The 25296-nt window shown below is 39.4% G+C and overlaps 1 protein-coding gene across 1 annotated transcript in view; it reads right to left on the bottom strand.

Moving 5' to 3' along the window:
- The window catches only part of LOC125463426 (mucin-2-like), a 48722-nt gene that overhangs the window by 16542 nt on the left and 6884 nt on the right, over window positions 1–25296 (bottom strand). Inside the window, exons 2-21 of the mRNA XM_059654779.1 lie at window positions 19336–19389; window positions 16804–16878; window positions 16427–16655; window positions 15862–15979; window positions 15505–15583; window positions 15269–15357; window positions 13566–13767; window positions 11927–12047; window positions 11117–11255; window positions 10891–10983; window positions 10729–10801; window positions 10504–10641; window positions 9931–10086; window positions 6756–6850; window positions 5803–5929; window positions 3472–3718; window positions 3325–3383; window positions 3134–3213; window positions 2643–2791; window positions 2162–2300 (exon numbers count right to left, since the gene is read on the bottom strand). Of these exons, the coding sequence (XP_059510762.1) occupies window positions 2162–2300; window positions 2643–2791; window positions 3134–3213; window positions 3325–3383; window positions 3472–3718; window positions 5803–5929; window positions 6756–6850; window positions 9931–10086; window positions 10504–10641; window positions 10729–10801; window positions 10891–10983; window positions 11117–11255; window positions 11927–12047; window positions 13566–13767; window positions 15269–15357; window positions 15505–15583; window positions 15862–15979; window positions 16427–16655; window positions 16804–16878; window positions 19336–19389 (2462 nt within the window). The remainder of the gene's footprint in view (window positions 1–2161; window positions 2301–2642; window positions 2792–3133; window positions 3214–3324; window positions 3384–3471; window positions 3719–5802; window positions 5930–6755; window positions 6851–9930; window positions 10087–10503; window positions 10642–10728; window positions 10802–10890; window positions 10984–11116; window positions 11256–11926; window positions 12048–13565; window positions 13768–15268; window positions 15358–15504; window positions 15584–15861; window positions 15980–16426; window positions 16656–16803; window positions 16879–19335; window positions 19390–25296) is intronic.

Raw genomic sequence — 25296 nt, forward strand, 5'->3', positions numbered from 1 at the left:
CCCATTTGCAGTGAAATCACATGGGGCCTCCAGGGAGGAATTTGTGCAAAATTTCCATTGATTGGGAGAAATCTCCTCTGTTGAAATAAATCCAGTTGAGTGTTAGTTTCTACATTAATACTAATGACACCCAGCTCTACTCTCTGCCTCCACTCATGACTCCTCCACTGTTTAAGTTCTTAGACTTCTAATTGGGTATTCAGTATTGGATGAACCAGAAGTTCTTTCAATTAATTATAACATTACTTTCAATCTGTGCTCCCTGACCACTGATCCCATCCCTTTCCGCAGAAATGACTGAGGTTGAATCATGCCTTTCACACTAGCTTGATGCAGTATTTGTCCCAAGGATGAGCTTGTGACCACATTTTCACTCCATCACTGAGGCTTCAATTTCCACCTCTTTAATGTCACCTTATCTGCCCTTACCTCAGCCGATCTGCTATTGCCATCTCTAAACTTCATGACAGGCCATCCACATTCTACCCTTCAGAAATATGAAGTCACTCAAAGTTCTGCTGTCCATTCTGAACTTGTAGCTACTCACACACCATAAAATACTGTACTTACTGAGCTGTATTAGCATTTGGTTAAAACAATGCTTCCTTTTTAAAGTTCTCATCTGCATTCTCCAATCACGGCCTATCCGTCCCTTTCTCCACAATTTCTTCTGGCTCCCTGATAATAGGAATTGCAGATGCTGGAGAATCCCAGATAACAAAGTGTGGAGCTGGATGAACACAGCAGGCCAAGCAGCATCTCAGGAGCACAAAAGCTGACGTTTCGGGCCTAGACCCTTCATCAGAGTTCTTCTGGCTCCCAACTCTCCAATGTATTTGTAATCCTTTAATTTGAATCTCTTTAGCAAATACAGTTTTGGTTAATCTGCTGAAGCCATGCTGTCATCTGGCAAGACACTTAGATTTTTGAATTTCCTCTTGAAATCACCTTCATTGAATATCTCTCTTTCTTCCTCTAAGATGCTTTTTAGAAACTATCTCTTTGGCCGATCCTTGGGTGATCAGACCTCATATGTACATTGGTTCATAGCATTCCACGAAGGCCACTCAGATGTCATCTTATGTTAAAGGTGCACTGTTTCAGTTGTTGTTACATTGCTCCCAAGTGGATGCAAAGACTAGAAAGGGGGAAAGGCAGGGTTTTATTGATTTTTGGAAAAGAGGCAGGGCCTTGTAAATCACACGGAGAGAGATTTTATAGATCTTGGGGAGAGAAGCAGAACCATGTAGACCTTGGGAGAAGATGCAGGGTTTTATACAACTTGCAAGCTTTAGGTGGAGGCTAGGACTTTAAAATCATTGTTTTTATGACTGAAGAGTTACTCTCATTTCAGCAAAACTGATTGATAGCTTTTTATTACGGCACTTTCAGCCTATCTCACTTACATCCAGGCATTAATTTGAGTGTGACTGTAACCATTTCTGGTCAGGTTTTCAAGACTGTGATATCTGCTGCATGTGGGTCTATGTGACCATTAACTGCGAATAGAATTGGACTCAGATATAATATTATGTTCACACAGCCTGTCAAGATTTGCAAATATATAATAATTGATTGGGTAAAAGTAGTTTGAACTAAGGACTGTAAATAACTGGCAAATTGTACTGATGAATTCATGATCATAACCATAATGGACTTGAAAAGAACAGAAGCTCTTCAACCCTCTCCAGCACGATGCCAATCCCAATGAGTTCACATAACTTGGATTCTGTATGTCGCCAGTTATCTGCTTCTCAGTCTTCTATTCATATGTGTCCAAACTGCTTTCTTTCAGATAATACTGAGTATTTAAGAGCCTATTGGCATCAATATATTTTTGCCTTAATTTCGTTTTACAACAAGATAAATAAATAATTATAGTGTTCGCCTGTGGGTGTCAATGACAGAGAACATTTTTGTGCATCATGTGATGAGTATGTAACTGGCAAGGCTGATATTTGTTACATTTCCTTAATTGTCTTAGACTGGTTGTGGTGGTCCATCTTCTTGAACTGCTATAATTGATGTAATTTAGAAGAAAGTTACATGCTGTTTGAAGAAAAAAAACTGAAATTTACCAAATAGTGATTGAAATAAATGTCGTAGTAAGATAGTGTTACCAATGAATTTACCATGATAAATGGGGCTCTTTGTAATTTACCTCAACAAAGGTGTATTCACAGTTCCCATCATAGCTGTATCTTCTTCCATCAAAGGTTATGTAGTGACCATCTCCATAAACTAGGCAGGTCTTTGGGCATGGTTTATTAGTACATGTCCATAAACCACCTTTGCATGTGCTGTGATATAAATAGTACAGATTAATACTGTTTTTCAATTTTGTATAGTTGGTATTACATAGTTTTATCGCATTAGATGGGGTGTTTGGTTAGCTCAGTTGGCAGCACAACTGATTTACATGCAGAGGGATATCAAAATTGCAGTTTTAATTTCTGCATTGACTGAAATTACCATGAAGGACTCTCCTTCACAACATTCCCCCCTTGTCTGAGGTGTAGTGATCCTTAAATTAAGCCACCACCAATCATCTCACTCTACTGAGAGGGTAGCCAATGGTATGCTAGGACTATGGCAATGTTTTTCTTTACTGGTATTAGATTGTAATATCTATACAAGCTCACCAGTCATTGCAGTCACTTTTAATTGTTTCTCCTGAATTGAAGATTTCATCACAATATGAACAAGGACACTTTTCTGGTAAAACGCAATTTCCATTGTAATCTTCCACCAAACCTTCAGGGCACACACAGCCAGGGACACAAGCTTTTGGCTTTATAAAAGAGAATACACAATGTCTCAATTGGCAGTGTTGGTCCTTACACATATACAGGATGTATGGATTGATTGTCACAAAGCTAAAAGATGCCACATTTCCATTATTTGTTGTGCAAAAAAACCCCCACAATCTGTAGTTGTATAAAACCACAATCTTTTGCACTTTGTCTTATAAATTTAATTGAAATTTATTGCATACAGTGCAACAACATCCGAATTGATCATTTCATGCATTATATATTGATTCTGTTAAAAATAATTGCCTTGAGGCCTTGTACAACTCACTATAAATTAAGACATTGGAAAACCCAGAAGATGCAAATTTAGGGTTACTTACGCACGGTCTGTTTAATGTTTGACAAGTCTTTCTACAAATATCAGGATTCTGACAGTTTGAAAATTCTTTTTTTCCACATTCTAAAAAAAAGAACAGCACCACATTTTAAGGCAATTGTTACTCCTTATTTTGATTTTGATTTAAATACGGTCTCTTAGTTGTTGTAAAAGAGGTTGAAAACAATTATTTACCTTTTGGTACAAACGGGCCCTTCTCACCAGGGCAGGAGGGAATTCCATCGACACAGAAACTGAGAGAAGAATCATACTTTGTTATATTAAAGTTGTTTGTTCTCAATGTTTGATACAAATTGTGCCGTGCAAAATAAAAGTACTCACCACTGAGCTCCATTAACATTCATAGGCTGGTCTTTTTGCACAATCAAACCATCAAAATAACACGGGCATTCTGATCTGCTCACACATGTTCCTTTCTCATTCATGTACTTTCCTTCAGGGCAGCCACATCCATCAACTGGTACATCCTGAACCTCACAGGTGATATCAGGCCTTGACAGGAATCTGCATGTACGGTTACAGGCTGTCATACCATACTGGAAAACCTGGGTACTTGGGCAGGTTACACCTAAAAATAGGGAAGGGCTCCACATCAGCCAATTTACTTCTGCCACAAGTGCAGTTGAATTGCTAAGTGTCAAAACACTTTATAAATTGTCTTTTACAATGTAACCACAGTATTCTTTTCAGAAAAAGTCCAGCAGGGTTAGATTTTATGTAAGGCCTTGTTCTGCATTTTTCAATTTATTCATATTGTAACAAACGCTAAATGATTAGTTTTATTTCACGAGAACGAGCTCCTATCATGGAAGATGCCAGAATGTTAATAATAATATCATTACATCTACCTAATAAGCAGAAAATAGTCATATACTGTAAAGTCATTAACAGCAAAGCATTGTAGATGTTGGAAATCTGAAATAAAAATAGAAAGTTCTGGAGAAAGTCGGCAGATCCGACAGTATCTGTGGAGCAAGAAAAAGAATTTACATTTTGAATCCAAAATGATACTTCAGCGGAGGTCCGATGTCAGATTTGAAATATTAACTTTCCGAGGAATAATGATTTCATGCAGATTGCTGCTCTGATCCTTCAATTTCATGAAATAAGGAAGTTCAGCATTTCTGAGAGGTGATTCCTCTTAGGCCTCCACCAATAACTGTGGAGCAATAATTCCGCTGGCAGTTCTTTCATAGGGTAGAGCAATCAGAGGAAGGCAAACCATGCCCCCTATTCACAGCAGTCAGCTGCAGGATTCTGAAATGTAAAGGTCCCGACCGCCAACTTGAGCAGCTGTTATCAAAGGTAATATAGATAAGGTAAGTGTGATGTTGAGGTACTGACAGAATAGGATGCCTGCTGTGTGGTAGGGGGTTTGAATGCCAGGGTGAGATGCCAGATGAGTAGGGTTTAGGGTGCCTGGTTAGTATTGTGTAAGCTTCAGCATGGAGGATGGGGTTGGGCCATGTCCAGCTGCTTGAATTGGGGTGGATGAGGTTGATGGATGGTACTGTAGTCTATCCAGACTGCGTCCAAACACACTAAACTTACTTTGAAATAACAATGTAAGAAAAAGCAACAAGGCTAGATCATTCTGTTCTACAACTCACTCCACCATGTAGTATAATCGTAACCAATCTTCTAGCATTTCTCCACTCTCCTGCTCATTTTTCAAATAGAGTCATTGAGGCTTACAGCATGGAAACAGACCCTTCAACCCAACTTGCCCATGCTGCACCTTTTTCACAATTTTTAGTAGTCCCTTTTTCCTGCATTTGATTTATATCCCTTCATACCTATCACATCCATGTAAGAGTCTAAATGTTTCTTAAATTTTACTTGCATCCATCACTACTTTTGGCAGTCCGCTACAGACATTCACCACTCTCTGTGAAAGGATCGCCCCTCTGGACACTTTTGTATGTGTCCCCTCTCACCTTAAACCTATGCCCTCTAGTCTTAGACTCTCAAATGCCTTCATTTACTGGCAGATCAAAGATCTATCATTCTAAACCTCTAGGGACATTTAATTTCAAAGAATCACAACTCCCTGAACAATTGAATTCTCTCCACAATTCAGTAAAGGGTAAAGCTGTCACAGTCCAGGGAAAAAGAGTGCTGCTGTCTCATTGGAACGAGACAACTGGTAGTGGTTTAGCCTATGGGTCACCATGCCTCAGACCAAGGGAGAAGAAGAGGAGACTTTCACAGGCTGTGGATGAGGGATATTTACAGTTTTCAACACAGATATTGAGAGGCTTTTTTTTATGTAAGGACAACAACATGAACAATTTCCATTTTTGGAATAAAACATCCCAACATTCTTCAGAGGAGTGCTTTACAGCAAAATTTGATAGTAAACTAAATAAGAAGCTGTTGGAATAGATGGCCAAAAATTGAGTAGATAGGTCTTAAAATGGGTCTTAAATGAGGGAATAAGATAGAGGGGCAAAGAGGTTTAGAGAATCAAAGTTGCTCAAGGGCTAAAATTAGAGGATTCTTGGAAAATTGGCATCAAGGTGCAGATTTAGCATGATCTAATTGAGTGACTGAGAAGACCTGAGGAGTTTGAACACTGCACGCATCTTCTTAATGCTCCTGGGCCACATCCATCTTTGATTATAACTTATTATGTGATTACAAACCACTTACTGCAAATTGATCTTCTCCAGTTATTCATAATGATGCCTTGAGCGGCACAGGCATGAGAATAAGCTTCTAGTGCAGCACATATACAGTCATCGACCCTCTCACAGTGACATGATGCAACTTTACACATCTAAAACATACAACAAAAAAAATTGTTGTAAATGACGTCTTTTACCATTTCAATTATAAACGTCATTTTGAATGTAAAATTATACCGAAAAAATTACTTACTTTCATTTATTAATATATTTCCATAAACTCAAACTTGAAAATACCATACAATTGGAATCAGTAAGGAAATGTGACTTTGAATCTCTGAATTGTCGTATTGTTAAGATAATAGTCAATTTGATATATCTGATTAATTGGGAGCACGATCTGAAATGTGTATCCAAACCGTTGGAAATAATACTTCATTTGAAGCTGATTTTGAGTATTGCATCCATGATAAATGATTGCTGTTTAAAGTTGGCCCGATAAGTGGCACACAAGCAAATGGGTAGCATGGTGGCTGAGTGGGTAGCCCTGCTGCCTCACAGCGCTAGCGGCCCAGGCTTGATTCCAGCCTTGAGTATTTATTTTGTGTGGGGTTTGCACATTTCCCCTTTGCCTGTGTGGGATTTCTCTGGTTTCCTCCCACGGTCTAAAGATACACAGATTAGGTGGATTAGCCATGCTAAATTGTCACACAGTGTCCAGGAATGTGCAGGCTAGGTGGGTTAGCTATGAGAAATGTGGGGTTACAGGTCTGGGTGGGATGCTCTTCAGAGGATCAGTATGAATTTAATGAGCAGAATGGTCTCTTTCTGCACTGTGGGGATTCTATGATTCCCTAGTCCAGTAAAATATCGTGAAGATCAACTAAGTATAATTGCAATTTCAAAGATAGTTTTGACCTGTTATTTTGCTAATTGTACATCTTTATTTGTAAAGATTCATACAGAATGCTGACTTACTTCAAAATACTTAGAAAACTCCACTGCAGAATGGCACTTGGCGAAGGCACCTTTGGGATCCTTTAAATAAGCACAGTTTTGTTTGGCATAGATTTCTGAAATACAAATGTAAAGTATGAAGATATAAAATGTAAAGTGTTTGGATCTATGTTATGTAACTTTATTATTTTTCACTTATATAGTCTCAGAATTATTTCATTCGCTCAAGCACACTAAGAGGTAACTGCTTGTGTACATTGCCACTTTTTCTAAATGGTCATTTGCACACAATTTGGTTTAAATGTATTTAATCTGGTCCTCATGCTTTGTACAGACAGCCTATCCAATATTTATTTCTTATCAATTCCTCATAAATTAATCTCTTCCTCTTTAATTGCTGAAGTGGAGATGCCAGTGTTGGACTGGGGTGGGCAATGTCAAAAATCACATGACACCAGGTTATAGTCCAACAAGTTTACTTGAAAACGCAACTTTCAGAGCACAGCTCCTTCTCTGAAAGCTTGCATTCTCAAACAAACCTGTTGGACTATAACCTTGTGTCATGTGACTTTTGACATTAATCATTGAAGTTTACTTTCCCCCTATTAATTATTCTTTCTCTGAATTATTCAATATTCTTTCCTACAGTCATCTTAATCCTTATGAAACAGTGGTCATTGTCCCTAAACAATCTCCCACTGATGTCGATTTAATAGTCTCTTCTCAACCTATTCTCTCAACATCTTTTGCTTAATTTTTTTTCTCTAAACAGCAAATTTGTTTTCATTTTACTGGCAATGTATTCTTAAGGCTAATGTGGTGCCACTATTAATGAACATGGTAAGGAAACGCCAGGAGGATTTGACCGGTGAGCCTGATATTGATGGTTGGCAAGTTGTTGGAGGGAATACTGAAGGACAGGATTTACATATATTTAGAAAGGCCAGGACTGATTAGGAATACTCAACATGGCTTTGTGCATGGAAAATCATGTCTCACAAACTTGATTGCGTTTTTTTGAAGAAGTAACAAAGAGGATTGATGAGGGCAGACCAGTGGACATGATTTATATGGACTTCAGTAAGACATTCGGCAATGTTCCTCATCATAGACTTAGCATGGTTAAATAGGTTAGATCACATGTAAAACAGGGAGAACTAGCAGTGTGGTTACAGAACTGGCTTGAAGGTAGAAAACAGAGTGGTGGTGAAGGGTTGCTTTTCAGACAGGAGGCCTGTGACCAGTGGTTTACCACAAGGATTAGTGCTGGGTTCACAGCTTTTTTTGCCATTTATATAAATGATTTGGATGTGAACAAAGGAGGTATGGTTAGTACGTGTGCAGATGACACCAAAATTGGTGGTGTAGTGACAGCAAAGAAGGGTACCTCAGAGTACTTGATCAGATGAACCAATGGGCCGAAGAGTTGCAGGTGGAGTTTAATTTAGATAAATGTGAGGTGCTGCTTTTTGGAAAGGCAGGACATGTACACTTAATAGTATGGTCCTGGGGAGTGTTGCTGAACAAAGAGACTTTGGAGTGTAGGTGCATAGTGCCTTGAAAGTGGAGTTGCAGGTAGATAGGATAGTGAAGAAGGCATTTGGTAAGCTTGCCTTTATTGGACAGTGTATTGAGTATCGGAGTTGGGAGGTCATGCTGTGGCTTTACAGGATATTGGTTCAGCCACTAATGGAATACTGCGTGTAATTCTGGTTTTCCTGTTACAGGAAAGATGTTGTGAAATTTAAAGGGCTTATGGAAAATAAAGTAACATACCAGCATGTCAGAATAAGTCAATAGGCCAGCAATTGCTAGCATACCAGCATGAATGTGTGACAATAAAGTGACATACCAGCATGTCAGAATAGGTTAACAGGTCAGCAACAGCTAAATTTATGTTAGCATAGATCAAACGTCAGGCCAGATACAGGCCAGCAAATGTCAACAATTAGGTCGAGTAGACCTGTAATGTCAACTGTTAGCCATGTAGTTTCAGCTGTTTAAAACAATTGTGGCATAATGTAATTAGGAGGCTAGTTAAATCACGTGATCATGTAATCTCAGCTGTTCAAACAATGGTGGCATAATGTAGTTAAATCATGTGAATTTTGAAGGCCACAATGATATAGTGTAATAGGCTAAGGGTGGAGTAGAAGACCATTGTGGCAGACATGATTCAGAAGACAAATAGCTTTAGAGAGATAACACAAACTAACACAATTGGTTTATTGCATGTTTGTAGAGGGATAACCCTAGTTGACACAATTGGCCATGCTGATAACCTTAGAGGAGCATGACAACTGAAAAGGTATAAAACATGACAACCCCGAGGGTTGGGGTCAATTGGGATACCACTTTCTGATTGCCACAGCCTTTGCTTGCAAATAAAGGTTTAACTTCTTGAAGAACTCTCCATGTCTCCTGGTGATTCTCCAGGACAGGGTCAGAAAAAGTTTACAAGGATGTTACCAGATTTGGAGGATTTGAGCTAAACGGAGAGTTTGAATACACTGAGGTTACTTTTCCTGGAGAGTCGGAAGCTGTGAGAGAGGGCCGTATAGACGCTTATAAAACAATAAGGGCCATGGATAGGTACATAGTCTTTTCCCGGGATGGAGGTGTCCAAAAGTAGAGGGCATAGATTTAAGTTGAGAGGGGAAGGATTTAAAAGGGATCTAAAAAGCAATGTTTTAACACACAGAGGACAGTGCGTGCAGGCAAGGAAGTGGCGGAGGCTGATACAATTACAACATTTGAAAGTCATCTGGATGGATGCATGGATTGGAAAGATTAAGAGGAAAATTGGCCAAATGCTGGTAAATGGGACCAGATTTATTTAGGACATCTGGTCAGCCTGGACGAGTTGGGCCATAGGGTCTGTTTCCGTACTTTATATCTGCGTGACTCGATGCCTCTATAAATACTGAAGCTTCTTTCACTCTTCAATCACCCAGCTTCTATGTTCATGAATTGACGTTGTTGAATCAATTAAAAGTTCTGATTTATGCAAAAACAAGTAAATCAATCTTTGATATCTAACAATAGGTGTTGTGATTGGGGGAGCATGTGTATATAGGACGAAAGAGATTACTGTTCATTGAGTGCTGTATACTCTGACCAGCTAAAGAACTAAGACCCTCATTAAAAGAAAGAGAAGCAATTTGACCACCTAGACCAAGATTCCATTCAAACCTACCATCTTCTGAGCTAACGCAGGTCGGGTTCACTTGTGGTGGAGGGCAATTATCACCTTCCCGCCAAGAGTTAGCAAAAGCTACATATGTGTACTCCACGATGCCCTGGGCAGATAGGAAGTCATCTTCTGCATTGTGATTGAAGGTCCCACATAAACCTGGAGATGGAACAGCATAGATCATTGCAAGAGAAACATCATGGTCATGTGTAAACCTGCTGCGATGGATAAACACAATTCACCCGATTTCACTAATAATCCACATTTCCTTGGAAGGTTACACAAGAATGTCTTTGTTTTGTCTAAACAAGGAGATTTTAACCAAACTTATTTGTTGGGAATTTGTACTGAAAACAAAAAATGTTGAAGATCACAATAGGTCAGATAGCACCCACTGACAGAAAGCAAGCTAAAGTTTCAAGTCTTAGATAACTCTTCACTCAGCATTTTTGTTTTCAGTACGGGCTCCAGCATCTGCAGTAATTTTGCTCCTCCCTCATTGGGAATGAGATAGGATCAGAACAATGCTGTTTTAGACCCAGTCACTGGAGTATACTATTTGGTGGAATGTTGTACCTTTGGTGGTTCCATTGGCAGTTTGGGGCAATGAGATATAAAGCTGCATGATGGGATGTATCTGTATTTGCATCTTCATCCCAGACTCTGTTGATACTTGAAAATATTTCGAAGACTGGTGAAATATTTTGATATTACCTATTAAAAAAAGAACAAATTAATGCCAATTTAAACATTTTATTTATTGTTAGTTTTAATGGCAGATTGTTTACAAAAGAATGTTACCATTTACTAAAGGAACTCCAACTCTATTTCCATTATAGTCAACAGCGCCATCATTATTGAATACGTAGCTGTCCTAGAAGGAAAACCAAAGTATGCTTTAACATTCAGGAAATAACAAATTGGGGAATATAAATTGCACAATTGAATACTGCAAACTCTTACCTGATACTTTGTGTATGTAACTCTCTGTAAACATGTCTGCTTATACGCTAATTGGCAAGGATGCATTTCAATTTTTACTGTCCAGTATTTTGTCTGTGAAAAATTAAAAATTGCAAAAACTAAAATTGATAATGATTGGAAAGATGTGCAATTTTAAAGCAAAGGATTTATTTCAGAAATTAAATGACAGCAATTAGAAACAGTTAATCAGCAAAATCTGACTTACAACAACAGCGTAGTATGAACAGTCACCTATCAAATTATAGTATCTGCCATCAAATGTTGTAATATGAGTTCCTTCTTCAATCTTGCAAATTTCAGGGCAGTTACGATCAGTGCAGTCCCACATTCCCCTTTGACAAGTGCTAAAATCATAACAAAGTAATTTATAACAATGTATTTTTGTTAAAAAAATTCACATTCATTTATTGATCAGAGATAATGGGAACTACAGATACTGGAGAATCCAACATAACAAAGTGTGGAGCTGGATGAACACAGCAGGCCAAGCAGCATCATAGGAGCACAAAAGCTGACGTTTCGGGCCTAGACCCGTCATCAGAAAAGGAGGAAGGGGAGTGGATTCTGAAATAAATAGGGAGAGAGGGAGAGGCAGACTGAAGATGTATTGAGGAGAATATAGTTGGAGAGGAGAGTATGAGTGGGGAGGTGGGGAAGAGATAAGTCAGTCTGAGGAGGACAGACAGGTCAAGGGGACGGGATGAGGTTAGTAGGTAGGAAATGGAGGTGCGGCTTGAGGTGGGAGGATGGGATAGGTGAGAAGAAGAACAGGTTAGGAGGTGGGGACGAGCTGGGCTGTTTTTGGGATGCAGTGGGGGGAGGAGAGATTTTGAAGCTGGTGAAATCCACACTGATACCATTGGGCTGCAGGGTTCCCAAGCGGAATATGAGTTGCTATTCCTGCAACCTAAGAGTGGCATCATTATTGGCACTGCAGGAGGCCCAGGATGGACATGTCGTCTAAGGAATGGGAGTGATGTGTGTTATAATTAATTAAATAAGTAATTATTTTTACCATGACTGGCAGAAAGTGTTTCTTATTTGTCCAGACTCATACACCGCCCCATCGTATTCACAAGGACATTCCATTTGGCTGATGCACATGTCATCACCTCGTATATCATCGAGGACAGTGCCTGAAGAAAAATAAAATACATAGCTCAGTGGTTTTGCTCATAGCTACTAACAAGGAGCATGATTTTTACAAGAAGATGTGCAACCAGTTTTGCCTTTCTTTTGACTAATTTGGAAGCATCCTATGAATTGGTAATCTAATCTGATCAGCAAGTATGACTCTGGGTCTTTAGTGACCCATCATTATAATTACCCACCCTACTCTCGTGCTGATACCTCTCAGTATCCACCCAACTGCTCCAGTTCCAGTGAGGCTCAATGTAAACTTTAGGAACAGCATTTCATCTTTCTGTTAAGCCCGTTGCAACCTCCTGGATTCAACATTGACTTCAATGTTACCAATTAAAATCTCTGTCCTTTTGTTATTTCTAATTCTTACTGTATCTTATTTCACCCTTTTAGCCAGAGGCACATATAATGCAATCACAGATTTTCTTTGCTTTATTTCTTGCTCTATCTCTACTCCCTTATGTCTTTTCTGTCAATCTTGTGTGACTCCTATTCTGTCACGCCTTCCTTTTGAGCTTTTCCACATATCCCTTGCTCAAAATCTATCGCACTTCCAACATGATGTAATGTCACAGACCAGATACATCAGCTCTGTATTCCCACTACACAGATCTGTCAAATCACCAAGTGTGTTTTACTCCAGTGTTCTGTTTTCTCTTCAGATTTGCAGCATCTGCAGTATTTTGCATTTCAATGAGTATTTCCAACATTTTTTAAATCATTCCAATGTACTCTGTTGTATTTTCAACCGTAATATCTAATGAAAGCTTTGACAAATAGACACACAATTAGAAACCTGATTATTTTTAGTTATTCGGTTAAAATGAATATCATGTCCTTAAAGGAGAAACACATTGCTTCATCTCGAAATACTGCAAATTATCTGAAACTATATTAAACTGCAGTGAACTCCTGACAACATATTTTGAAAGGAAATTTCCTTCCTGTACATGATCATAGAACAGTCATGTTAAACAAGAAATGTGTGCATGTTTCAAGGAATCATTCAAAAAATGAGAAACAAGCTCATGACATCAAAAAGCAAATGAAAAATTAGTTCAGACCTTCTGTTGTCATCATTTTGTTGATTCTACTGTTTATTTTATAAGTCAAGCAGGTTAACACGATTTTCAATGTTAATATTGAATACATTTAGGTAAAATTATTCTCAAAGAAAGTTGCACAGTTCAGAACTCTTAAGCAAATAATTACCTTCTGGGCAGCCACAGGTATTCACACACTGATCACATTGTTGCTGAGGGTTTGGGTCAGTACAGGTTGACTTGCAAACAGGACCACACTCCATATATATCTGATTCCCAGGACAGATTGGTGGTGCTGAAAATAAAGGGTCTTTTTAATATAATTTGCCTTGTGTATTGCTATTAAACAGCTAAAAGGTCAGTGCAGATATCTTATTCAACAGTTTATTCAAACAACGATTAAAATAATTATTTCCCCTTTAATAGAGTATGTTTGAAGTTCTGCCTGACCCTTCAAAGATAACTTACCACATCCTATCACTTTTCTCCATTTCTTCCAATCTGAAGATTCTGAATTTACACACTGATGTGACATTTCTGCAAAATTGGCACAATTACATTGCTCCATTCCTTTGCAAGCACAAATATCCTTCTGACAAATCTCTATGTATTTATCTTCCATGGCTTTGTTAGAACAGGATGGGAAAATCTTTGGCATTTCTGAGCAGACCTGAACATAAGAAATAAAACAAGAGTCAGAAGGATAATTAAATAAATCAAATTATTAAACAATATTTGGTGCTACAGTAAACGTAAGGTTGTTAATCATGTAAAAACACATCTTTAACAGAAAGTATAAATTTACTTATTCAAAAGGGAAACAATGATCAGCAACAAAACCAAATCATCCACTCCATCACAGAATTTGAGTACAGTAAACAGCTGTATATTAAAACAAATAAATGCTGTATTAATTGCGACACATGTATGACCATCAGGAATGAGTTTCCAGTGTATGCAAACGCGTAAACAAAATTGTATCACAACCATATTAAAAAAAGTTATTTTCAACATCACAATGTTTTATCCTCGTGTATACATAGGCATTTCCTAACTGGAAACATTACTTCCTTTTGTCATAGTTCTGTGTCACCATAAGCCATTGTAAATTAACATATTGAAATCTACCATTTGCTTTTTCCAAAAAGCAGTTACAGTGTAGCCTACGGCGATTAAATTTATTGTTTATCCCTACATATTATCTATAAGGGGAAGCAACGGCCTTGTGGTTTTATCAGTAGACTGTTAATCCAGAGACTCAGGTAATGTTCTGGGGACCTGGTTTCAGTAAATATCTGGATTTAAGAATCTAATAATGATGGGGCAGCACAGTGGCTCAGTGGTTAGCACTGCAGCCTCACAGCTCCAGGGACCCAGGTTCAATTCCAGCCTCGGGTAACTGTCTGTGTGGAGTTTGCACATTCTCCCCGTGTCTGCGCGGGTTTCCTCCGGGTGCTCCGGTTTCCTCCCACAGACCAAAGATGTACAGGCTAGGTGGATTGGCCATGCTAAATTGCACGTAGTGTTCAGGGGTTTGTGCGTTATCGGGGGATGGGCCGGGTTGGGATGCTTCAAGGGGCGGTGTGGACTTGTTGGGCCGAAGGACCTGCTTCCACACTGTAGGGAATCTAATCTAAAAAAAAATCCATTGTTGAATTGTTGGGGAAAAGCCCATCTGGTTTGCTATTGCCCTATAGAGAAGGAAACTGCTATCCTTACCTAGTCTGGCCTACATGTGATTACAGATCCACAGCAAAATGGTTAACTCCTAACTGCCTTCTGGATAATTAGGGATAATAAATGCTGGCCTAGCCAGTAATGCCCTCATCCCGTGAATGAATAAAATGAACCACCCTGCCTACTAATGCTTGCCTTGGAATGCTTTCAAAGAATTTACATTGCAAATTACCTTAAATATTAGTAGATTATCAAAAGAATAACAGCTTCACCAACATTTTCAGGAAAGGGAGCTGAGTCTGATTGTGGTGGCATTTCTTAGCACATCACTTGGTTTTAAATTTGTTGATTAGAAATGACTCCACCTACAGTTTCTCAGGATGATTGGGGATGAGCTACAATTAGGTCACCTGAATTCAATCTGTTTATATCCATATTACGTTAAATCCAACAGATATAGCATCCTTCGAGTATTCTCGGGCCCTGAGATTTACCTTAGCTGAAGCACAATTAGTTTCTTTAGGGAATGTTGCAGTGCAGGAGCTATCTGAAGAATCCAACTTGTATTGGATAAAGTCCAATTCTGCAAAATCAAATAAAAAGTGAATGTCATTTGTTTTCCATGCATTTGCTTATTTTTAATGAAACTTAGACATGATAGAACTGAACAGAATATTATGTGATTAAGATATATTTCATAGAGTAGAATTAAGAATTTATTTATTTTTACCAGAGGCTGCTGAGACACTTTCATCAAAAGCTCCACAAAGGCCACATAATTGTCCATGGTATTGGCCATCAACTTTTACCTGAAATTGGCAGAGAGATGTTTTAAGCAAAAGACGAAAATCTTCACACGTTTTGACAAATTTATTATCTCCATTGTGCCAAACAAGCAAATAGTTAGAAAATCAAACTCTTCCTATCAAGAGAGGTGTTACATTATTACTCCACAGAAGAATGTCTTCCATCAATGTGTACCAGTGATATTAAACATAGAGAAGAAATTAAGTCAGTTTTAAAACCCTTTATTAATTCCAATGGCTTAATATCATGAATGAATAGTGCACTTTCTGAACTTTCTTACCTGTAGTGCATCTTGGTAGTTCCAAGTCACACTTATAGTATGCTTCCTGTTTGAAAATGACACGCCAGTTCCACTTTTTTGGATATTAATCACTTTGTCAAAATATGGCAATGAAATTCTATTTGAAAAGTAACAATAAAAGAAAATATATTGGAACTTGCAATAAGATTTAATCACATTAATTTTTTTTGTAATAATATTGGATTTAACAACATCAGGATCTGTTTCTCGTCAAATCCTTCCAATAGTAGAAAGGTAAGAAATATGGTGAGTAGTGCAATAAAAATGACCAGCTTCCCCAAAAGGAATATCCATATTGGACTATTGCAAATGAGATCAGAGGATGATGGCAAAATAACTATTGCAAAAACAAGAGCAAGTCGTAGACAAACAAGAATTCCTGGTGTTGTTGAGGGCAGAGCTCATGGGTAATGCAACTGGGGTTAGGGGTACTGGATTGAGTCCTGGCAAATTTACTCCTGTTCAGTGCTTGGCAGATGTTGGTCACTTCTATGCATATAGGTCCTGCAATTAGTATCAAAACCAATCAATAAACTTAACTTACACAGAGCGTTTAACCATAAATGTCCCATTCGCCACAACAATCATAACACTTTCAATTTTTATGAAGATGTGTTCCAAATTGCCATTAGAGCCTCGCCGGATTTCCACATTAAAATCTTCCGTATTGCCTTTGCATTGGCGAGTCAGAATGTAATTACAGGTTGATGCCATGTGGTAAAAATCGTCAGTGTAAGTCCTGATTGCTCCATGACCCCATGTCCTGCAGGTACCTGATGAAATATAAAGAAAGTAACCCATCCATTGGAACAGCTATCAAAACATTACAGTTGTGATAATTTCTATGTTATCTTGTAATGTAGAGGGATGAAGAGATTGAATATTCATATATGTTGGAAATGAATACAAAGATATACTTACGTGACCCATCATATGATTTGCTAGAAACATCCCGCGCATACCTAAAATTCTGCGTGACAGCAGATCCATCCAATTCTAGGAGGAAATAAGTTTACAGTTAAGTTAGCTCAGAGAAAACAAAGAAGTTTGAAATTTATCATCAAAGTCAATATTTTTTTCATTTCTTACAGTATTTACTTTTCTTGAAGCATTTTTTTAAAGCAATACTCATCTTGATTTTGAACAGAACCATTATTTTGTGGTTTCAATGTAGAAATTCTATGCTGAGCATGGTATGGCATATTTGATATAATTTAATGTGATTGCCGAGTGTGCAGCAATTGACTTTCTAACCGTCATTGAAATTAAGGATTTTATACAGTAGTCACTGAAGCTAGTATGGAGACTAATGAAACAAGGGACCCTGCGCCTTTCTAAATCTGGAAGTAAGTTGTCCACAAATACCTAGCAGATTCCTCTTTCTAACAGGAAAGCAAATCTGGAGGCAGGTCACAGGGATGTTTTGGCTAGAGCAACCACAGAATTATGTTGGCCAGCATGTGAGTAATCAGGTGCTTTCACGTTTACTTTAAATTCACAGAAAAAAATAATGGAGTGTTTAACCAGGTTAAGGTAAAAATTAAACTAAAGGCAAGCATTTTTGGAAGAAAAAAATGCTTGAAAGTATGGTATCTCTGACGACTGTGGTGCACATTACAGAGGTATAAAACTAGGTTTTTATTTGGCCTCAATGGGTGAGCAGATTTTGGCAGCCATTATGAAGTCAGTGTACTGTCAAAAACATACATACACCCTACTGACAAAAGGTTTAACTTTTCAAGGATAAATGTGGAAACACTCATAAATTCAATTGATTTCCAGTGATTGTAATCTCAAGGTGCCTCAGTAGCAGATCCTCTGAAGGGATGTGGATCGTTCGCAATTGATTTTGGATTTTTGCATTATTCCAAAAGTGGACCAACTTCCAAAGTTATTTCTAGTTTCTTTGGATTATTAAAAGTGAGTACATATAGTTTTACCAGAATTACCATCACAAAACACGGGTCATTCAAATCTTTGAGCTACTTTTTTTTGCCTTAGGTGAATTATAACTTTTTGTATTGGGTGCTTTTATTATTTTGATGGAATTTCTGGACAATATTATCTGAAAGCACAGTTTTTCTATATCTGCAGATATCAATCAGCTCTATCACACTGTCATCTGTTTCAAATTTTGCAGTCTTATTAAATTATGATGTTGTTTATCTGGCATCCAAAAGTTAATGAGCAGATACTTTCTCCAGCTAAAGACTGGGAAGAATGAAGCCATAGTTTGCAGTCCCTTCTCCAACTCCATTCCCTAGCTAACCCACTAAATCCCTCTTGCTGCTTTAATCTCATTTGAGTGTTTTAGTCATGTTTCGTTGTAAGTAAATTGCAAACTGAACTCTGTCCACCACTCTGTAACCTCAGGCTCCAATTTTCTCTAATTTCCATCTATAGTGTTGTGTTTAGCTTAAAATAGCAACCAGAAATGATATTGCTTACTCAGTAAATACTGCCACAACATACTTCAACTAGGTCTTCGTGAAAATGCGTAGCCTGGCTTGTGGATGCAGTTGTTCGTTAGCTTGCTGAGCCGATTTTTCCAACTGGACAAAATTCATCTCCACCTGTATCAGTCCAGTTATGCGGGATGTGGATGTTCTAGGTAAGTTCAGGCCAAACTTCTCGGTTCACTCAGCCCATGTTTAAATATTGCAAAGTGTCCTGGAATTGTGCTTTGTTTTAAAGCTCCAAGCTGACCTGGATTTCTGTGTTCAGGCGCCTTGGATTACTCTCTGGAGTGGTGGCATACTACTTTTGGGTAAGTCTTAACATAACTAGAGCACTAGTTAAGGACTTGAAGGCAACTTATCAGCTTCAAGCTGCAACAATTTAGGTAGCAGACTGCTATGGAAATCAGATATAACACAGTGTGGAGCTGGAGGAACACAGCAGGCCAGGCAGCATCAAAGGAGTAGGAAAGCTGATGTTTCGGGTCAGGACCCTTCTTCTGAAGAAACGAGGAGCTTTCCTGCTCTTCTGATGCTGCCTGGCCTGCTGTGTTCCTCCAGCTCCACACTATGTTATCTCTCACTCTAGCATTGTTAGTTCTTACTACCTCTGCTATGGAAATCATTTCTTTTGTCTCTGGAACTGGTTAGATACAACTTTGCCAGAACCATACAGGACCTGGTCACTTCAGCCTTTGACCTTCAAAACCGTGAGGCAGTTTGTTTGACTGTTCTTTAATTTTGGTTAATGAATCTGGAATTGAATGACAGTGTCAGCAATGGTGGCCATTAAGCAATCATCGATCATTGTGAAAATCCTTCTCATTCACTTGTGTCCCCTAGGGAAAGAAATCTGCTGTTTCTACTGGTCTAGATGTGACATGGACCCCATAGCAATATGGTTGACTCTTAATTTTTCTTGAGTGTTATGCTTTTCACTGAATGCATATAGTAAATGGCAGAATATTTCATTTCAGAATTTTGAATGTTAACTCACCATAGTTGTTCATTGAGTAATCCCGTTTAATTCGTTGGTGGGCAAAGACATTGTCTGTGTTAAACAAAGATCAGTCTTACACAAATGATATAACACATTCAAAATTCTTACACAGAACATAATGAGAGAGAGACTTTGATATCTTTTCTGTGTTTCAGAGGATTTGAAATTCAAGTACCAATGGGTTAAAAACATGCTGAAGATAGCTCATTTTTGCCTTTACATATCTGTTTAATTATTGACTAGAAATACATCCTAAGCAGTAGCAGGCCATCCAAAAGGAGAGGTAACACACAATCTATACAACATTGATTTATCACCTACTATTATAGGCCGACAAAAAAATTCTAACAAACAACATTTTCTATATAGTACATTATGCCCAATCTGATACTAAATGGAAAATTAACTGCGACAAATGAACATACTAAAATGGTTAGGTTGGAAATAAATTACACATTTGGCTAGATGGTTAAATTGTGGTGCAGCATGACAGCAAGATGGATTCAATCCCTGTGCTGGCAGTAGTGGTTTAAGACTTTCTTCCATGCAATACCTTGTGCCTAATATGGGTTAATGTCCCTCAGGTTTTGCAACGAAATGTGGCTCTATGAAGCTCTTCCTGGACTTGAGCTGGTTGCCAATAAGTGGCACTAGCCATCTCAGTGCTATATTAAAGGCTGAAATGATATTTCAGAATTGTTCAGCAAGCCTTTAAACCAGGAGTTCTTATTCCAAAAACACTTTATATGCCAGAAATAGGTTTGAGGATATAAAAAGTGATTTCAGGGAGTTAGGATGGAAGCTGCAGAGCAGGACGAACAGAGTAGTGTTCTCTGGTTTACTACCGGTGCCACGAGATAGCGAGGTGAGGAACAGGGAGCGGGCGCAGCTGAACACGTGGCTACGCAGCTGGTGTAGGAGGGAGGGTTTCAGATATGTTGATAATTGGGATGCCTTCTGGGGAAGGTGGGACCTGTACAAGAAGGATGGGTTGCATCTGAACTGGAAGGGGACCAATGTCCTGGGTGGAAGGTTTGCTCGAGTAGTTCGAGAGGGTTTAAACTAGTATGGCAGGGGGGTGGGAACCTGAGCTGTATACCAGAGGTGAGCGTTGATGCAGGTGAGGCAGTAGCAAGAGGTAGACCAGCTAGTGGGAAGGATTTTCCTGGGAAGGAACCAAGGGATCGGTTAAAGTGTGTTTGCTTTAATGCAAGGAGTATCAGGAATAAAAGTGATGAACTTAGAGCATGGATCAGTACCTGGTGCTATGATGTTGTGGCCATAACAGAGACATGGGTTTCTCATGGGCTGGAATGGTTGCTGGATATTCCAGGGTTTAGAACATTTAAAAAGAATAGGGAGGGGGGAAAAAGAGGAGGGGGTGTAGCACTACTAATCAGAGAGGGTATCACAGCTACAGAAGCTTCCATTGTCGAGGAAGATCTGCCTACTGAGTCAGTATGGGTGGAAATTAGGAACAGCAAGGGAGTAGTCACCTCGTTAGGGGTTTACTACAGGCCCCCCAATAGCAGCAGGGAGATTGTAGAAAGCATAGGTCGACAGATTTTGGAAAAGTGTGGACGCAGTAGGGTTGTTGTAATGGGTGACTTTAACTTTCCTAATATTGATTGGAACCTCCTTCGAGCAGAAGATTTGAATGGAGCTGTTTTTGTAAGGTGTGTTCAGGAGGGTTTCCTAACGCAGTACGTTGACAGGCCGACGAGGGGAGAGGCCATTCTAGACTTGGTGCTCGGAAACGAGCCGGGGCAGGTATCAGATCTTGTGGTGGGAGAGCATTTTGGTGATAGTGACCATAACACTCTCTCATTCTACATAGCTATGGAGAAGGAGAGGATTAGGCAGAATGGGAGGATATTTAATTGGGGAAGAGGAAACTATGATGCGATTAGACACGAGTTAGGAAGCATGGACTGGGAGCAGTTGTTCCATGGTAAGGGAACTATAGACATGTGGAGATGGTTTAAGGAACAGTTGTTGGGAGTGATGAGTAAATATGTCCCTCTGAGACAGGCAAGACGGGGTAAGATAAAGGAACCTTGGATGACGAGAGCGGTGGAGCTTCTAGTGAAAAGGAAGAAGGTAGCTTACATAAGGTGGAGGAAGCTAGGGTCAAGTTCAGCTAGAGAGGATTACATGCAGGCAAGGAAGGAGCTCAAAAATGGTCTGAGGAGAGCCAGGAGGGGGCACGAGAAAGGCTTGGCAGAAGGAATCCGGGAAAACACAAAGGCATTTTACACTTACGTGAGGAATAAGAGAATGGTCAAAGAAAGAGTAGGGCCGATCAGGGATAGCATAGGGAACTTGTGTGTGGAGCCTGAGGAGGTAGGGGAAGCCCTAAATGAGTTTTTTGCTTCTGTCTTTACGAAAGAAACGACCTGTGTAGTGAATGAAACCTTTGAAGAGCAGGTGTGCATGCTGGAATGGATAGAGATAGAGGAAGCTGATGTACTGAAAATTTTGTCAAACATTAAGATTGACAAGTCGCCAGGCCCGGATCAGATTTGTCCTCGGCTGCTTTGGGAAGCGAGAAATGCAATTGCTTCGCCACTTGCGAAGATCTTTGCATCCTCGCTCTCCACTGGAGTTGTACCTGAGGACTGGAGAGAGGCAAATGTAATTCCTCTCTTCAAGAAAGGAAATAGGGAAATCCCCGGCAATTATAGACCGGTAAGTCTCACGTCTGTCGTCTGCAAGGTGTTAGAAAGGATTCTGAGGGATAAGATTTATGACCATCTGGAAGAGCATGGCTTGATCAAATACAGTCAACACGGCTTTGTGAGGGGTAGGTCATGCCTTACAAACCTTATCGAGTTTTTTGAGGATGTGACTAGTAAGGTTGATGAGGGTCAAGCTGTGGATGTGGTGTATATGGACTTCAGTAAGGCATTTGATAAGGTTCCCCATGGAAGGCTCATTCAGAAGGTCAGGAGGAATGGGATACAGGGGAACTTAGCTGCTTGGATACAGAATTGGCTGGCCAACAGAAGACAGCGAGTGGTAGTAGAAGGAAAATATTCTGCCTGGAAGTCAGTGGTGAGTGGGGTTCCACAGGGCTCTGTCCTTGGGCCTCTACTGTTTGTAATTTTTATTAATGACTTGGACGAGGGAATTGAAGGATGGGTCAGCAAGTTTGCAGACGACACAAAGGTCGGAGGTGTCGTTGACAGTGTAGAGGGCTGTTGTAGGCTGCAGCGGGACATTGACAGGATGCAGAGATGGGCTGAGAGGTGGCAGATGGAGTTCAACCTGGATAAATGCGAGGTGATGCATTTTGGAAGGTCGAATTTGAAAACTGAGTACAGGATTAAGGATAGGATTCTTGGCAGCGTGGAGGAACAGAGGGATCTTGGTGTGCAGATACATAGATCCCTTAAAATGGCCACCCAAGTGGACAGGGTTGTTAAGAAAGCATATGGTGTTTTGGCTTTCATTAACAGGGGGATTGAGTTTAAGAGTCGTGAGATCTTGTTGCAGCTCTATAAAACTTTGGTTAGACCGCACTTGGAATACTGCGTCCAGTTCTGGGCGCCCTATTATAGGAAAGATGTGGATGCTTTGGAGAGGGTTCAGAGGAGGTTTACCAGGATGCTGCCTGGACTGGAGGGCTTATCTTATGAAGAGAGGTTGACTGAGCTCGGTCTCTTTTCATTGGAGAAAAGGAGGAGGAGAGGGGACCTAATTGAGGTATACAAGATAATGAGAGGCATAGATAGAGTCGATAGCCAGAGACTATTTCCCAGGGCAGAAATGGCTAGCACGAGGGGTCATAGTTTTAAGCTGGTTGGTGGAAAGTATAGAGGGGATGTCAGAGGCAGGTTCTTTACGCAGAGAGTTGTGAGAGCATGGAATGCGTTGCCAGCAGCAGTTGTGGAAGCAAGGTCATTGGGGTCATTTAAGAGACTGCTGGACATGCATATGGTCACAGAAATTTGAGGGTGCATCCATGAGGATCAATGGTCGGCACAACATTGTGGGCTGAAGGGCCTGTTCTGTGCTGTACTGTTCTATGTTCTATGTTCTATGTTCTATGTGTGCATCACTTACAAGCAAAACACATCAGTTATTGAAAAAGACTTGCAAATCATCATGGTTGAATGTTTTTGTGCCAGCCCCGCCCAAGGAGGTAGGAATGGATGTAAGGCAGTAAGATTTCCTCCCACATTCGAAACAATCAGGGAATTTTACTGATGGCCAGACTGTGACTATATAAGGCGGTAAAATTACCTCCCACCCCCCAAACAATCAGGAAATTTTACTGATGGCCAGACTATGACTAAATACCTAAATTCCAGCTATTTCCTTCTCTGCCGTTCTTCTATTTCTTTCTCTGTCTTCAAATGTTTTGGCTCAAGAGACACATTGCTCAGTCATCGTTTGCCAAGGTGGTACATGCACATGCTGCATCATTAGCAGCACACATGCCCACAAATCTGCACCCTGAAGGGTATCGAGAGGAGGAAATTCTATGCTCACTGCTGAATGCCACTGTCACAGCAATATATCAGCCATCGCCACTAATGTTTAACCTGGGTGAAGCACTCCATGAGATTTTAAAAGAAGTGTCAGAAAATTGTTGCATAGCTCATTAATGTCAAACATTTAAGATTTTGTATCATCATAATTTTGGAAGTTCTCAACAGGCCATTCTGAGAGTAGTTTTCCCTGCCAACACTTAAGTACCAAAGGAGGATTCAGGGTCTAAATAAATACTGATTTGACCCTATGATGTACAACTATTCTTTTATCAGCCTAAATCATTGTGACAATATCGAAAAACGTGAGAACAAATGAACAAAATATTACAGCCCGTGTTTTCTAATCCTGCTCTCAACATTTGTAATTTTAAAGCAAATTTGCAGAACACAGGAAGTTGAAAAATACAGATTCCAAACAGACTGGCCTGAGAGATAGTCAATGGAAGTGAATGAATGTCTGCAGCACTTCATTTGTTTTGCATTATTGACTTATTAGGCATTGCTTCATCCCACGAGTTGAAAAATACAACCTCTGTTTTGAATATGAAGATAAAGGTTGTACTACAATTTGAAAAATGTGTTTGCTTAGTCATTTCCTGGATGGTTAGTGTTTTGCCGTAAGTTCTAAAGCAGATGAATGGTTATTTAGAAAGGACTGAGAAGCAATCTATGACTATACATGATTCAATAATCCTGTAAATCTATTTACTCTCCAAACTCTTAAAACACTTTAAGAGATGGTGCAACTTGCAAGAAAATAGAATGTCCTCCTTCTGCACTGTAACAACTCTGTGAAAGTTTGATACAAGCATTATTGATATTAATGCTAATATTATAGCTGAACAAAATTGTGCAGATTCAGTGTATACTCAACTGAGTGACAGGCAACTGTGATGCAATCAATCAGAAAGGAAGCCCAAATAATGGGCAAGAAAGAATGGAAAGACAATCACCAAAAGCCAAATTCCTTGCTATCATCATGCCACCCTCCCTAATGCCAGTGCAAGTTGTAGGTAACAGACATTGGTAATTCACATCATAGCACATCATGATACCACACTAACAAAGACAAGGAGAAGATTTTTAGATTTTTTCTGTGACCTATACATAGATTTGAGCATTCAATGAAATCTGAGAGCTGCAATATTGCAGTACTGTAAGATGAAACATTGATCAGACCTTTCACAAATGTCAGGCTCTTCAAATGAGACGCACATTCCATTTTACTTCACAGACCCTGCAAAGTGGACACACTTTTTGTGCCTAAAATTGTAAATGTCAATATTAGAATCTTTTTCAGTATGCCCAGTGTTGAATTTTCAACCAGTAGGTTGGAAGGATAAGGTTTATTAATATATCCCATGAGACAGGTGGTCAGTTTATATACCTTGATATAGTAATTCATATGATTCATGAAAATCCAATCAAAATCACATCCATTTAATTGTTTGCTTAAAGTGGG

Source organism: Stegostoma tigrinum, chromosome 25 (genome assembly GCF_030684315.1).
Source record: "Stegostoma tigrinum isolate sSteTig4 chromosome 25, sSteTig4.hap1, whole genome shotgun sequence".
Classification (NCBI taxonomy): domain Eukaryota; kingdom Metazoa; phylum Chordata; class Chondrichthyes; order Orectolobiformes; family Stegostomatidae; genus Stegostoma; species Stegostoma tigrinum.